The sequence below is a fragment of the Epinephelus lanceolatus genome, chromosome 22, assembly GCF_041903045.1.
Source record: "Epinephelus lanceolatus isolate andai-2023 chromosome 22, ASM4190304v1, whole genome shotgun sequence".
Classification (NCBI taxonomy): domain Eukaryota; kingdom Metazoa; phylum Chordata; class Actinopteri; order Perciformes; family Serranidae; genus Epinephelus; species Epinephelus lanceolatus.
The window spans coordinates 27,500,794-27,516,504 of record NC_135755.1 but is presented as its reverse complement, the minus strand read 5'-3'; the positions used below and the strand labels follow the sequence as shown (position 1 = coordinate 27,516,504).

General features: G+C 39.7%; 1 protein-coding gene across 1 annotated transcript; it reads left to right on the top strand.

Moving 5' to 3' along the window:
* Positions 1–538: 538 nt before the first annotated feature.
* Positions 539–2,162, top strand: LOC144459714 (uncharacterized). The gene is made up of 4 exons (XM_078164231.1): positions 539–633; positions 775–895; positions 1,261–1,314; positions 1,512–2,162. The coding sequence occupies exons 1-4, from the start codon at positions 554–556 to the stop codon at positions 1,761–1,763; spliced, it is 507 nt and encodes a 168-aa protein (XP_078020357.1). The 5' UTR covers positions 539–553; the 3' UTR covers positions 1,764–2,162.
* Positions 2,163–15,711: the final 13,549 nt, after the last annotated feature.

Sequence of the window (15,711 nt, the reverse complement as noted above, 5' to 3'; positions counted from 1 at the left end):
AGTGCCTCTGCCCTACCACACTATGGCAGATCAGATCATAATCTGGTCTCTCTTCAGCCTACATACAAACCCTCTTTAAAGTTGCCTGTTACCACCTGCTCAGTCAGGAAGAGGTCCCGTAACTATGACATGTCCACTGTCATGTTTCTGGTTTCCTATTGTTGCACAAAGTAACAACGTTTGTATGAAATATTTTGTACAGTTTGCAGTGATCTGTTGTCTAGGAGTTGGCAGCAACATCAATGTTTGTATTTTCCTATAAAGTGAAACTGTCACATACTATTTCTGTGAAAGTAAAACCTTAGAGGGAATGTCAGGTACATACAAAGAATAACCTGTTCTGTATGTAGGAACACGCTCTGATCAACAAGTACAATTGCAAAACACAACAGGAACATTTGATATGAAAGGTCAAGTGAGAACAACTGCATATTTCTCATGAAGTGAATCAGTTTCAGTTTTACATTTGTAATTTTCTGGACAACATAGTTTTGTATAGTACACACACACACACACACACACACACATAGAGTTGAGATGTGCAGTGGGCGAGATGCCACCAGGAGTATATATGGCATGGTGTGGTGTCATCCCATCATTTTTACAGCAGCTCTCCTTTAATCTACATCACAGGTAAGATCAGAAACTTTAACTCACTGTGGTTTATGCTGTAGACTTTTCTGCTTGCTGTAGACTTAAAATATTACAATGATACACATTTAAAATTGTGTTTAATTCTTCATTTAATGTTTATGTTGTATAATTATCATTTAGAACAGCGATGGCAGCAGCAGCCGTGCCAAGAAGCAGAGGGGTGGCTGGTGGCCTGTACTTCCTCTTCACTCTGATGTGTCTGGTTTGCCTCACAAGTTCACTGATGGACAAGGACGAACTGGTGAATAACTTGTTGCTTAACCTTTGGTAGACAATTGGTAGAATAATTTGGTATAAAAGATTTCCACACACTTTCATCTATGTAATGTAAGTGTGCGGAAATCTTTTCGGCCAGTTTGGACTTACTGATGTTTCCGGCACCTTGCCAAAATTAAGGTGGGTGGTGCGGTGGTTGTCCTACATTGTCTCTACTGACATTTTTAACATTTATTTGTAAGTACACAGTCATTGTGAGTCATCACAGGAAAATTTACTGTTGAAATTTTCTTTTTTTAATCTGCAGTCGTCTGCGCTAATGTGTGCTATACTGGTGTTGTTTATGCCCTCATATCTAACTGCATGTTGATTCTCACGCTGGATTTGCAGGCGGATATCAAGGAGAGGAATCAGATAAATCAACAGATTCTGGAAAAATTGAAGGTGAGTCAGTCAGTTTCAATGTTCTTTAAATGCTCACATAAATCTGCATTGGAGTAACTTCAGTGGTAGAAAATTCTGTCAGGGTGAGAGAGCTGTATTTCAGTCACAAGTGAATTCATGTACCACGGTGGACACAACATAGCACACTGTGTTGTTGCCATGTCATGAAGTGGTTTTGTTTTTCCCCATTACTGTAGGCACAAAAGGACATCTTTTTAGAGACCGTGAGTGAAAATATGAGGTGCATTTCCTCAGTGATGACATATCTGAAGGAAACAGGAGAAGAATCTCAAGACTTTCTGACACTGGTGAGAAACATGGAGAACCTCAAGACCTTTGTAGATGAGCAGAATAAGAAGTGGGATGCAGAAATAGAGAAAACTGAATGGGAACTGAAAACTATGGGGAAAATAATCAAAGTCCTGGAGACATATCATGCTGAACTGTAACTTCCATGTCAATCAGTGCCTATTGTAGAGACAAATTTATCATTACCATATATGGACATGTAATATCCTGTTGTTTAGAGAGTATTCTGCTTTCCTTTTGTGTGCAAGTTTTCACTTCACTGTGTACTGTCATGGAAAACTACTGTATAACCTTTAACTTTATGTAACCTGTGCTCTGTAGTGGAATACTCCATTTACTGCCTACATGACTGTTCTCATGTAATCCAAAAACATGTAGAACTGGTTCCAGTTGGTTGCCATCTTTGCAACTCCATACCGTCATTTAATCAGTTTCTAACTGACTTTCTTATGTGCCGCTGTTGAAACACTCTGCAGACTGTATGTCACTCTGTATGATTGTCTGACCCTCTGCACAAAGCAATAAACAACTGAAAGACATCTCTGGTGTCTCAAATGCTTTCTTTCAGATTTCACACATTAAAATGTCCACCACAGTACTTGAACACATTTTATCTGTGTATGAGAGGCTTGCTTTATTCCTGCTCTCACAAAAGTTATCAGTAAGCTGAAGGCCTCCCTAGTCTCCCTCTTCCCAGTTTTATCTTCATTATGCGACTGCATCTGTAGTTCTTTGTAACACATACGAAGGACACTCCCAGTGTCGGAGGTCTGACCTTTCAGCTGAGATAAGATTTAAGGCCCGTCTCAATACCTGCCCTTAGCCCTACCCCTTGGCCCTACCCCTAGATTTGTGCGTTCCCGCGAGGGGTAGGGGTGCCCCACTTCCTTTTTGTGTGTAGGGGTAAGGGACATAATGAGGGGTAGTGGGTATGAAACTAGCCCTTCGGAGCGAGGGATTTCACATGCTGAATTGCCAGCGAGGGGTAGACATCGCCATGGCTACCACCGAGCAAGAAATAGGGAAAAAAGTTCATATATGTACATATAATTTCGCAAATAAACATGGAACTTTTAAACATTTTCAAATAACTGTGTATTTGTGTAGAGAACGGTATGACAATTTTTTTATTGCTATTCACAATGTCTAGATCGGAGCTGACAGAAAGCTAGCCAGCTAGCTAACGTTAGCGTCGTCAGGTTGCTTGTTAGCTAGCTAGCTAGCTGGCTCGCACTATCCGGCATCTGTCATCTGTCCTGTTCTGCAAAATTGTTGGATTTTTCACATTACAATAACACGCCAGCTAGTATAACTATGCTGCCTTGTAGTGTTAGCTGGTTGGTTAGCTAGCTAGCTAGCTAGCTAGCAGAAGTCCCCTGTCATACATATCATTTCGTCGTCTGTCGTTCATCAAACGAAGCATGATGAATACAACGAACGTGATCGGTAGGATGAACTCAACTGGAGACTCCATTGTAGATGCCGGATGTAAATGTAGATGGCTCACGGCTTCCTGTTTAAAATAGTTACGCATGCGTGAACGTAACTGACGTGGTGACTTAATGAGTGGTGTCCCAATTCCTTGGAAAGATTTCAACCCCTACCCCTCGTTGCTTCATTTCGAGGGCCAAGGGGTAGTGGACAAGGGCTAAGGGGTAGTGGACAAGGGGGCGTACTGGGATTGGGCCTTACTCTGTTGTAACTCTTATTATTCTGTTTTATCACTTTATTAAATAACACAAAAGACAACTTGTTTGTTTCACTCTTTCTTTGTTCACATCTGCCACCGGACCTCTATCTCTGATGTTGCGTTGCGTTATGTTTCTCTTTGTTATTGTGCAACTTCATTTTGATTAAATTAAATAACTTTTAACCTTTTGACATAAATTAGGATACAAATAAATTAGGATTTTGTTTTTGTTTTGTTGTTTTGTGCTTTATTTTCCCAGTTTCCTTGCAATGACAGAAATGTAGTACAACTACAATGCTCACTCTAAATTCTGACATATATTACTTGGTGATTATTAAAATATGCAATACTTTTGGGAAAGTGTTCCTGGAATGTTAAGAAATGATCAAATTCAAATATTGCACATGAAATTCATCATAGGTGGGCTACAAAAATACATTTAGTACATGGGAATAATTGATTTTGAAGCCTTCTTCCTTTACACTCCAAAAACATGAAGCCTGAGTTCTACTACAAATATTTTAAGACAAAAGCAGGCTGGTATGTTGGCCTCTCTGTTGCTTCAGAATCAGACTAGATTTTTTAAAATACATACAGTACAGGCCAAAAGTTTGGACACACCTTCTCATTCAATGCGTTTTCTTTATTTTCATGACTATTTACATTGTAGATTCTCACTGAAGGCATCAAAACTATGAATGAACACATGTGGAGTTATGTACTTAACAAACAAAGGTGAAATAACTGAAAACATGTTTTATATTCTAGTTTCTTCAAAATAGCCACCCTTTGCTCTGATTACTGCTTTGCACACTCTTGGCATTCTCTCCATGAGCTTCAAGAGGTAGTCACCTGAAATGGTTTCCACTTCACAGGTGTGCCTTATCAGGGTTAATTAGTGGAATTTCTTGCTTTATCAATGGGGTTGGGACCATCAGTTGTGTTGTGCAGAAGTCAGGTTAATACACAGCCGACAGCCCTATTGGACAACTGTTAAAATTCATATTATGGCAAGAACCAATCAGCTAACTAAAGAAAAACGAGTGGCCATCATTACTTTAAGAAATGAAGGTCAGTCAGTCCAGAAAATTGCAAAAACTTTAAATGTGTCCCCAAGTGGAGTCGCAAAAACCATCAAGCGCTACAACGAAACTGGCACACATGAGGACCGACCCAGGAAAGGAAGACCAAGAGTCACCTCTGCTTCTGAGGATAAGTTCATCCGAGTCACCAGCCTCAGAAATGGCAAGTTAACAGCAGCTCAGATCAGAGACCAGATGAATGCCACACAGAGTTCTAGCAGCAGACCCATCTCTAGAACAACTGTTAAGAGGAGACTGCGCCAATCAGGCCTTCATGGTCAAATAGCTGCTAGGAAACCACTGCTAAGGAGAGGCAACAAGCAGAAGAGATTTGTTTGGGCCAAGAAACACAAGGAATGGACATTAGACCAGTGGAAATCTGTGCTTTGGTCTGATGAGTCCAGATTTGAGATCTTTGGTTCCAACCGCCGTGTCTTTGTGAGACACAGAAAAGGTGAACGGATGGATTCCACATGCCTGGTTCCCACTGTGAAGCATGGAGGAGGAGGTGTGATGGTGTGGGGGTGTTTTGCTGGTGACACTGTTGGGGATTTATTCAAAATTGAAGGCACACTGAACCAGCATGGCTACCACAGCATCCTGCAGCGACATGCCATCCCATCCGGTTTGCGTTTAGTTGGACGATCATTTATTTTTCAACAGGACAATGACCCCAAACACACCTCCAGGCTGTGTAAGGGCTATTTGACCAAGAAGGAGAGTGATGGAGTGCTGCGGCAGATGACCTGGCCTCCACAGTCACCGGACCTGAACCCAATCGAGATGGTTTGGGGTGAGCTGGACCGCAGAGTGAAGGCAAAGGGGCCAACAAGTGCTAAACACCTCTGGGAACTCCTTCAAGACTGTTGGAAAACCATTTCAGGTGACTACCTCTTGAAGCTCATGGAGAGAATGCCAAGAGTGTGCAAAGCAGTAATCAGAGCAAAGGGTGGCTATTTTGAAGAAACTAGAATATAAAACATGTTTTCAGTTATTTCACCTTTTTTTGTTAAGTACATAACTCCACATGTGTTCATTCATAGTTTTGATGCCTTCAGTGAGAATCTACAATGTAAATACTCATGAAAATAAAGAAAACGCATTGAATGAGAAGGTGTGTCCAAACTTTTGGCCTGTACTGTAGCTCCTGTGGACATCATAGATTGGATGATGATGATTTATGGGATTAAATGGTCAAGATTTACCTGCAACATAGGGCCAGATCTGACAGTCGTTGCAGTGGTGGGTGTGTTTGGTTTACTGACATCAAGAATTCTGGGGAACAACCAGCTCGTGAGAGGACAGACAGTATACAAGAAAGTGAAACTATCAACATATAGAACAAGTAGAACAACTGACAAGTGCCAGTTTCTCATGAAGTGAAAGAATAAGGCAGAGGATGGGTTAGTTAAAAGACTATGTGTAAGGAAAGCATTTAACTCATCAGTGTTGCCCTGGTAAATACAGAAAATGTCATCATAATGTCATCAATATAACAGTACCATTTCAATGTTAAATTCAAGTTGCTGTTCTGTCTGGATTGCAAAATTACAGCCTTCTCAAAGAAATCTGTGTAAAGATTTGCATAATTTGGGGCACAGATAGAACTCTTACTCGTGCGAAAGCCTGAAGATTGAAGTCATCATCATCATCATCATTAGAGATCTTATTTATAAAGTCTGTAATATTAAGTCGCTACAAAAGGTTTTATATAAAAGTCTATCAATTCCGACAAGGGAGACAACAAGAGTCCGTCTGAGTCGCCATGACATGACCTGGTGGGTTCACTAGTGACTTGTGTATTTTAGGAAGGCTATAAAATTCAGGTTGAACAGAATGTTGGCTGTAATTGTCAAATTCAGATGTGGAGATCCAATCCTTATGTTAAGCATCTTCTAAGTAGGAAAGCACAGTTTTGTGGAGCGAGTCATTCAGGTCAGACTTCAGTTTCTTGCAGAATTTTTCATCAGATTGCTGGGAGAGGATTTCAGCTTTATATTTGTCTGCATCTTGACACAAATGGTTCCTCCCTTCACAGCAGGTTTAGTTACCACAACTCTGGAATTCATGTGCTCTGTCAATGCTGTCCCTTCTTTGCTAGATAAGCTCTGAGAGACATGGAGAGATTGAAAAGTAGTTTTCATAATGTCATGTTCAACTATACAACAAAAGGTATTCATAGAAGCAGCAGACACACTGGGGCTAAACCTGCTCTTATAGAGGAAGGAGGAGTTCTAGTTGCAGCCTCGTTGTTATGCAAAAAAAAGGTTTAAGTTTGATCTGTTAAAGCATTTAAACAAATCTACTTTTGAGCCAAAAGTATTATAGTCTTGGACAAAAGACAGACCCGCAGACAAGAGATCAACTACAACCTAAAGAGTTAACTACAACATAAGGTAAGAGGACAGGAGCTGACAGTCTTTGCAGTTGTGGGTGTTTGGTTTACTGAAATTATTGTAAAAGCTGAAACTCTGAGAGTTAAATGTTCTTTCAGACTTGTGCAAAAATGTTTTTAACAAAAAAGAAATGGTGGGTGCCCATTTCATTTTGTCAAGCCTCTTTCATGGTGTAAGAAGTTTCATTTTTGTTATAATCACATACTGACACCTGGTGTTCATAGTAAAGAATGCAGTTTCCTGAAAACAGCAAAAGCCAAAAACTCAGTGATGGTAATAAGATGGTAATACTGGAGAGTAAAAGCCTGTGAATTAGGAAGTATACAAGCACTGTTACGCCACATAAATTAAATATCCAGACACCTCTTCTCAAATCAACAGCAGAATAAAAACAGCCTCAGGGCAACATTATCTCCACCACAGCAGCTGCAGCCACAAACACACACATTAAAGCAAAAGGAAAAACTGCTCAGTTTGTACACATCCTGTAGTGCGTGCCGTGCACCCACACACACATGCAAAACAGGGGGGTATTCCATCAACGTAGCTAAGAATATCCATACTAAGGTGTAATCTTGAAGTCTGACTAAACGCCAACTACCAATCTAGCTCCCACCCGTTCCATCAAGTGAAATCAGCTGGCTCCAATTGACACTTCTTCTTCTTCTTCTTCTTCTTCTTCTGATGTGATCAGGTGCATTACCGCCATCTACCGGACTGGAGTGTGGAACAGGAGCATGGCAGTCAAAACAAAACCACAAAAAACAAAAGGCAAAGAGAAATACAAAATTCTATATCCTCTCCATTAATCCAGTGTCCCTTAGATATTTCATTAGATGCTTAGATGTTTTGCCCTCTGCTTCTGCTCCAATGAGGTCTCCTATGTTGACTTTAAGCTTAGCTTTTCCTAGTGTTGCGGTTAGTTTCTTCCTCTCCTCCAAATAACCCCTGCACTCAAGCAACACATGTTGCACAGTTTCTGGACAACCACAGTTTGCACAGAGACCAGTTGAGTGTCTCCCTATCCTCCACAATGACTGATTAAGCCCAGTGTGCCCTATCCTTAGACGGGTGATGACTGTGTCCTCTTTCCGGCTCCTGCTCAGCCTTCTTCCCAAACCAACATGTTTTTGGGTGTTGAACAAATGCCTCCCAGTTTCATTCAGTTCCCAGTACTCCTGCCATATTTTGTGCATCTGTTTTTTGATAAATGTTTTGCCCTCAGCTTTACTCAAAGGAACTTCCATATTGACTGCCGTTGATTTAAGTGCTTGTTTTGCCAAAATATCTGCATCCTCGTTTCCCTCTACTCCTGCATGAGCAGGAACCAAACAAAGCAGACGGACATGTCCTTACTGAACATTCTGTAAATGAAATGATGAATTTCAAAAACCAGATTTAGCCTGCAGGACTTAACAGATTCGATACTAGTGAGTGCTGCCCAGCTATCTGAAGCAGTGACTGCTTTTCTAATGTTGTTCTCCTCTATTCACTGCAACGCTATCATAATAGCTAGGAGCTCAACTCTATACACTGAAAGATGATCAGGAGTTCTTTTTTTAATGGCTATTTTCAGGGGCGATTCTAGGATCAGAGGTTTAGGGGTGCTGAGCACCAAGAGAGCTGCCTGGCCAGGCAAGATAAATTTCACTGTTTTGTACATTTTAACGCAATTTCATTCTCACATTTGTGAAAGAAAAGCACAACACTTTTTGGGAAAGATTGTGATTAAACCATCAAATCTGATAAAGGTTATTTAAATGCTGAGTCACAGCAAAAGAGGAATGGATTGTAATCATAAAAGAAACATATCGTAACCCTAATTTCTGGGGGAAGACAACTCCTTTTGATACAGCAGCTCCTCAACATACACATAAACAGTATGTATGTTTCTGGAGTAAACCAGCCCCCTATAGTGAGTACCAAAAATACAAATAAGAATATTAATAAATAAAGTCCTCTCTCTGCTCCTCTCTCTCTCTTTGTACTGTCAACCAAAAGGCAAATAACCAAACAATGCATTTTATATCTAATAAGAGATATAAACTGATACATTGATCCAACTTACAACATCATTCTAGATAGACAGACCATTTACACTCCTACCTGAACGTGGCTCTTTTTTTTTTTTTTTTAACAATCTTATATCCATGATGAGGCTGTCTGTCTGTCTGTACACACACACACACACGCACGCACGCACGCACGCACACACACAATAGGAGTTATAATGTTAATGGGCATCCAGTCAGTTAGCTAGTCAGTAGCACCTTGGCTTTAATATTAATACATGCACATGTGAGCCCAAGGCCAAAACACACCGGCGGCGTCATATGACGGCGGCGTCACTGACGCGAGTCAAGTACCGCACCCAACACACACAAAAAGCGTTGCGCTGCCGGAGCTGGGAAGTACAAAATAGCGCTTTTTCAAGGGCGGCGATGCTGGAAAAATAGGACAATAGCGTAAAGTGCCGCGGCACCGGTGGGGGTACTGTATTTTTGTTGTTAAAATATTACGTTTCAACCAAGTACTGTATGGTTTTGACACTTTTCTAGCTTGTTAAAAAAGGACATACAGTAAAATAAATAAATAAATAAAAATCTCTCAAATATTAGGGGTGCTGGGATTCAATTTAGGGGTGCTTCAGCACCCCCAAAAATGGGCTAGAAACGCCTATGGCTATTTTACATGTTGGAAAGTAGATGGCAGCTGCTGTCCTTCCTGTCTCAGGGTCTTTTGAGCCGTCAGTGAAAATCATAGTTTTATCATTAAAATGTTGTTCTGTGTACACATCTACAATCCTCTCAGCCTGTGTTAGCTTTGATTTCCTTTTAAGCTGTTGCTGGATATTCAAATCAACAGATGGAGTCACAAATAACCATGGAGGAATGTCTGGATATGGGACTGTTGGGCTATACGCTATGTTGCACAGACCAAGGATCTCTGCTTTAGCATTTCCTACCCTTGCGAAACTGAAACACCTACTTTCATTGTGTTCCCAACAATCCTCTAAGATTGCTCTAGCAGGGTGTGAGCTACAGTGTCCCTGAAGATTGACCCAATATGTTAGCATTATTGCAGTTCTTCTTATTCTTAATGGTTGTTCACCTATCTCCACTTGCATGGCAGCCACTGGGGAGGTCCTAAAGGCTCCACTGCAGACCCTTAAAGCCTGTGCCTGCTCCACCTCCATTCTATTAAGGTGGCTGTCTGCTGCTGACATGTATGCTATACATCCGTAGTCAAATTCTGATCTCATGAATGCTTGATATACCTTTAACAGTGCTGTTCTGGTAGCTCCCCAGTCCCTTCCCGACAGACATCTTAAGAGGTTATTAACCTTCTTACATTTCTCTGTGACTTTGTTAATATGCTGGTTCCAGGTCAACTTTTCATCAAATAGCACCCCTGGGAATTTAACTACTTTGACCTGCTCATGTGTTTGACCATATAATTTTACAGTCACGTCTTTATGTCGTCTGGAAAAGCATATCACTTGTGTCTTTGCAGCAGACATCGTAAAGCCCCAGTTGTTCACCCACTGCCATAATTGCTGCCTGCAATTATGGACTTCCCTACATTTCTTTCAGCTTTTTCAAAGATGTCATTAATCATTATATTGAATAGCACTGGACTGCAAACACTGCCTTGTGGGGTTCCATTTTCAACTTCATATAACTTTGAGTACTCTGTACCCACCTTGACCTCTATTATCCTGTCTAATAAGAAGTCCATCACCCAGTTATAGAGCCTACCACCCACACCTAACTTACTTAACTTGATCAGTTGTCCCTACTTCCACAACATGTCGTATGCTTTTTCAACATCAAAAAAGACAGCTATCACCATCTCCCCATTTGTTTGAGCTTTTTTGATTTCTGACTCCAGGCATGATATTGAATCCATGGTGCTCCTCCCTTTACGAAACCCACTTTGATATGGTGAATATAAATTTTTACTTTCAAGACAGAAAGTTAGTCTGTCTGTCACCATACGCTCCATAGTTGTCCCTAACTGTGATGTGAGTGCTATTGGTCTGTAACTTGATGGGTCCAATGGATCTTTCCCAGGCTTTACTATTGGCACTAGGGATGTAACGATATGGAAAATTTGATATCTCGATTATAGTGACCAAATTATCACGGTAAACGATAATATTGCAATATTTTTTTAAGCGCTGTAAAATATCCAAAAAATAGATACACTGAAATAACCTCACTAAATCTTGTAACTTCCTTATCATACTAAAACGTTAACAGCCAAAATCTTATATTTAAATGAAACTTTCACATTAAAGGGGCAAGGGATTGGCACAGCAACAGAAAATTTTATTTTAAATTAACAAAATATGTAAACACATTGCAGGAGCAAAGCTTATTTGTCTGGTGCATTTTAACAGTCAGCAAAATATGTTAACAATTTATATATTATTTATTTCTTAGCATGAGAGGAAAAATATATCTAAAACAAAACAATGCAAGAGTAGAACAAAAGACATACAATATATAGAATAGACATCACAAATGTGCAGGAGAAACCAAAAAGGGGGCAATGGTCATCATTACACAGAATAATTCACACGTTAGAAGTGTGCATGCGAGTCAGAGGATTACCTGTATGAGAAAAGGAGTGCATGCTCTCGGTCAAAGGTTAACACGGCAGCGTTTTATGTTGTTTCCTTGAGCTGGCCATCTATATCGATTCTAGCTCGCCATACAATCATAGTTGATCTCAGTTAGCGTTACATTACGTCGGTTTATATTCTGTCGGCTCCACTCAGTGTTTTCAGCTCCGTTTCGTTTTGAAACACTTAACGTTAGCAACATAGCTGCTAATACGGCTATTAGCTGCTCAGCTAGTGTCTTAAACGAAAACGGAAAACTGAGTGCCGCTATTACCACCTTCCGCCATGTTTTCATTCTTCGTGTTTACACATGCTACGCATTCACGCAGCGAATACATCGCGAGACTTGAATGAGGCTGTTACATATCCTGATAATCCACCGCAATAATGCAATTAATTTAAACATAAACGGTAATTCTTACCGTGTAAAAATTAACCGAAATTTACCATAATGTTGGTAATCGTTACATCCCTAATTGGCACTATGCTTGATTGTTTCCATGCTACTGGTATTTTGCCAGTTTGCCAGACCCTGTTGAATAGTCTTAAGACTACTTTAAGCCCACTATCTTCCATGTGGGCTAGCACACTATAACAGATACTATCCTTTCCTGGAGATGATTGCTGTGCCTTTAAGAGTGCCATCCTTAACTCAAATAAATTAAAGGGTACATCTAAATCATCTGTTGTGGTGATTCTCTGTACATTCACACAAAAAAATTCACTTTTATCCCTATTAGCCTACTGACCGCTGTTTTATTGCCACTAATTAATACTGGAATTGTATAAAGTCTCTTGATTCTGCTCATTCGTCTAAGCGTCCCCCATGGACCAGCAGAAAGTTTGTTTCAAAACTGTGTGTGTGTAAAAAGCAAATCCACACGCGTAGAGCTGAGATCCACAAATGTTTTTTTGATTCACAAATAAAAACTGAGTTCACAAATGCCTGTTCGAAAGTTGTAAATGTTAGGAAGATATTCACAAATGCTTTTCATTTACTTGCAAATTAATTTAATGTATTCACAGATTTTTTTTTTTTTTTTCATTTTTGGAATGTGTTTGTCCATTTGCAGATCCATTTTATACTTACAAAATATTTTTGTGAGTTTACAAATCTTTTTTTATATAATTCAAGCCTCACCTGTTAAGCCTCAACTCATACACGAGCCCAGGGAAAATAAAAAGCCCACACTAGTCAAGTGCCAAAAATGTTGCAAAATGTCAAAAAGCAAAGGAAAGGAGCAAGCAGAGGCTTTTTCTAGGCCCTCTGAACAATGTGAGCCTCCACATCAACAGGATCCTCAATGAAGGGGCATGCCATTATTTCCTAATTTACTCTCTCTTGCTCTGTCTCTGTGTCTCTCTGGGTGTGTCCCTCTCCTTCTCTGGCCGCTGACAGTTGACCTTAATTGGCTGTGAATTTGCTAGCCAATTGGAAACACAGTGGGGTGGGGATGGGAGGGCAATCACATATTCATGTACCATCTTTTTTTTAATGCCTCAGTTTCATTTTATTATAGTTTTGTTTTTATCAAATTGATTTTGGCTTTACTGTTGTAAGTGGGTTTTTTTAAATTATCTTATTTTTATTACAATTTAATTTGTTTTTTAATAGTTAATGTTTTTTTTGATTAATTATGTTATATATTTTATGATCTACATATTATTTTATCATTACATGACAGTTGTGAGTGTGTAAAGCACTGGCAGAACTGTCTTAGGTGTTTGTTCTTGTCTATTGAACATTTTTTGATCATAGATGGAGCTAATCCTCACCTTAATCCTGCTACAGACCAGGATTGCCCGGCAGCATAAGTTACCATGGTTACTAGGCTGGGATTCAGGTTAACCACCTTGATGGAACGAAGTTGTGGCTCAGTTTGATGGAACGGAAACCAGAGTTTAGCTCGATGTATCAGGCTTAGCCAGAACCATGGTTTCCATGGTTACAGATGTGAGGCTAATCTTAGCCACTGTGATGGAACAGAACTCTGGATCACATTAGCCAGACTTGGCCATTTAAGCCTGGATTTGTCTTTAGCCTGCTTGATGGAATACCCCCCGGTCTCTCGCCAGCCTACATACAAACCCTGTTTATTAAAGTTGCCTGTTTACCACCCGCTCAGTCAGGAAGAGGTCACTTCCAACGTCATGTTTCTGGTTTCCTATTGTTGCACAAAGTAACAATGTTTGTGTCAAATATTTTGTACAGTTTGCAGTGATCTGTTGTCTCGGAGTTGGCAGCAACATCAACTGATGTTTTTATATTTTCCTGTAAAGTGAAACTGTCACATACTATTTCTGTGAAAGTAAAACCTTAGAGGGAATGTCAGGTAGATACAATGAATAATCTGTTCTGCATGTAGGAACACGCTCTGATCAACAAGTACAATTGCAAAACACACCAGGAACATTTGATATGAAAGGTCAAGTGAGAACAACTGACTATTTCTCATGAAGTGAATCAGTTTCAATTTTACATTTGTAATTTACTGGAGAACATATTTTTGTATACTTTTGTATTTGGGGGGTATTCCATCAACGTAGCTAAGAATATCCAGACTAAGGTGTAATCTTGAAGTTTGACTAAATGCCAAGTCCCAGTCTAGCTCCCACCCGTTCCATCAAGTGAAATCAGCTGGCTCCAACTGACGCTAATTCAAGCCTCACCTGTTAAGCCTCAACTCATGCACGTGCCCAGGGAAAATAAAAAGCCCACACTAGTCAAGTGCCGAAAATGTTGCAAAATGTCAAAAAGCAAAGGAGAGGAGCGAGCGGAGGCTTTTTCTACGGCGGAGCAAATGCTCCTTATGGAAGTGTATGAGGACTATAAGGACATAATTAAGAAAAAGGCAATACTGCAGCAATTAATAAAGCAAGGGAGGTGGCGTGGCAGAATATTGCCGACAGGCTTAATGCATAAGTGACAAAGAAAATTCAGCATGTCAGCATAATATCATGTTCTATAAATCCCGCATCAAAGGGACAAAATATATGTAGATAAGAACACCTATTAAATCTAACAATTCAAGTATGCCTAATGAAATTCACCAAATGTGTAAATTAATATTAGTGACAGACTATTTATCACATGTATCTACTGATTCCTATGTACATTTCAGATGATGCATTTAATCAAACTATTTTATGTCAATCATTGCATTTATCACATAATTGATTGTAGATTATGACATTTCCAAAATGATCAGTTTATAGGAAATAATCACATTACATTTATCTATTGATTGTAGAAAATGACATTTAGCAAATCCATCAGTTCAGTGGAGATGAGGAAACCTATTAAGTGAATGCAGGTGATAGTGAATCAATTATCTATTTCTCATCATTTGGGAGTCAGTTGTAAGCTCTATCTCTTATTATATCAAAATAAGGAAAATCCCCTTAAATGTATGGCATGTGCTATAGGATGAGGAACAGACAAACCACAATGGTGTGTGTCCCGTAGTTTGGTTGCTTTGTGTCATGGTGAATTCATAAATATAAAAGATAACCATAATGTTAATGTGATCATCTCAAGCCTTATGCATGATGTATGGTGATGCTAGAAATAATCAAAATGAATAGAAAATACACCCTTTTTACCTCTCTGCAAACAGTTGCCTTACTTAGCCTCTCAGCATCACCAACACTATACAGGAATGTACCGCTAGCAAAGAACCTCAGTGCAATACAGACTGACTGCACAGTGGTCAGAGACTGGCTGCAGCGTGTGACCTTTATAATGTGTGGTTCCAGCAAACTGCATAGATACACTATGCTTTGCCTGCTGAAGCGGTACCTCTCCCACAGATAGGAGTCCGTCTGTATCAATGGGTTGGTCCTGTCCTGGAAGACCCTTGGGGCTGGTGGTGGTTGGAAGGCCCTCTGAACAATTTGAGCCTCCTCATCAACAGGATCCTCAATGAAGGGGCATGCCATTATTTCCTAATTTACTCTCTCTTGCTCTGTCTCTGTGTCTCTCTGGGTGTGTCCCTCTCCTTCTCTTGGATGCACTCCTTATATGGCCATTGTCAGTTGACCTTAATTGGCTGTGAATTTGCTAGCCAATTGGAAACAGAGTGGGGTGGGGATAGGAGGGCAATCACATATTCATGTGGTTTGGTGTACATATACAATCTTTTTTAATGCCTGTTTCATTTTATTATAGTTTTGTTGTTATTAGTTTGATTTTGGCTTTGCTTTTGTGTTTTTTTTTTAATTATCTTATTTTCATTACATTTTAATTCATTTTTTTAATAGTTAATGTTTTTTATTAATGATGTTATATATTTT

Coding starts and splice junctions, on each gene's coding strand:
- LOC144459714 (XM_078164231.1), top strand. CDS start 554: ATGCCACCAGGAGTATATATGGCATGGTGTGGTGTCATCCCATCATTT. Junction 896..1,260: donor TGATGGACAAGGACGAACTG/GTGAATAACTTG, acceptor CTGGATTTGCAG/GCGGATATCAAGGAGAGGAA. Junction 1,315..1,511: donor AGATTCTGGAAAAATTGAAG/GTGAGTCAGTCA, acceptor CCATTACTGTAG/GCACAAAAGGACATCTTTTT.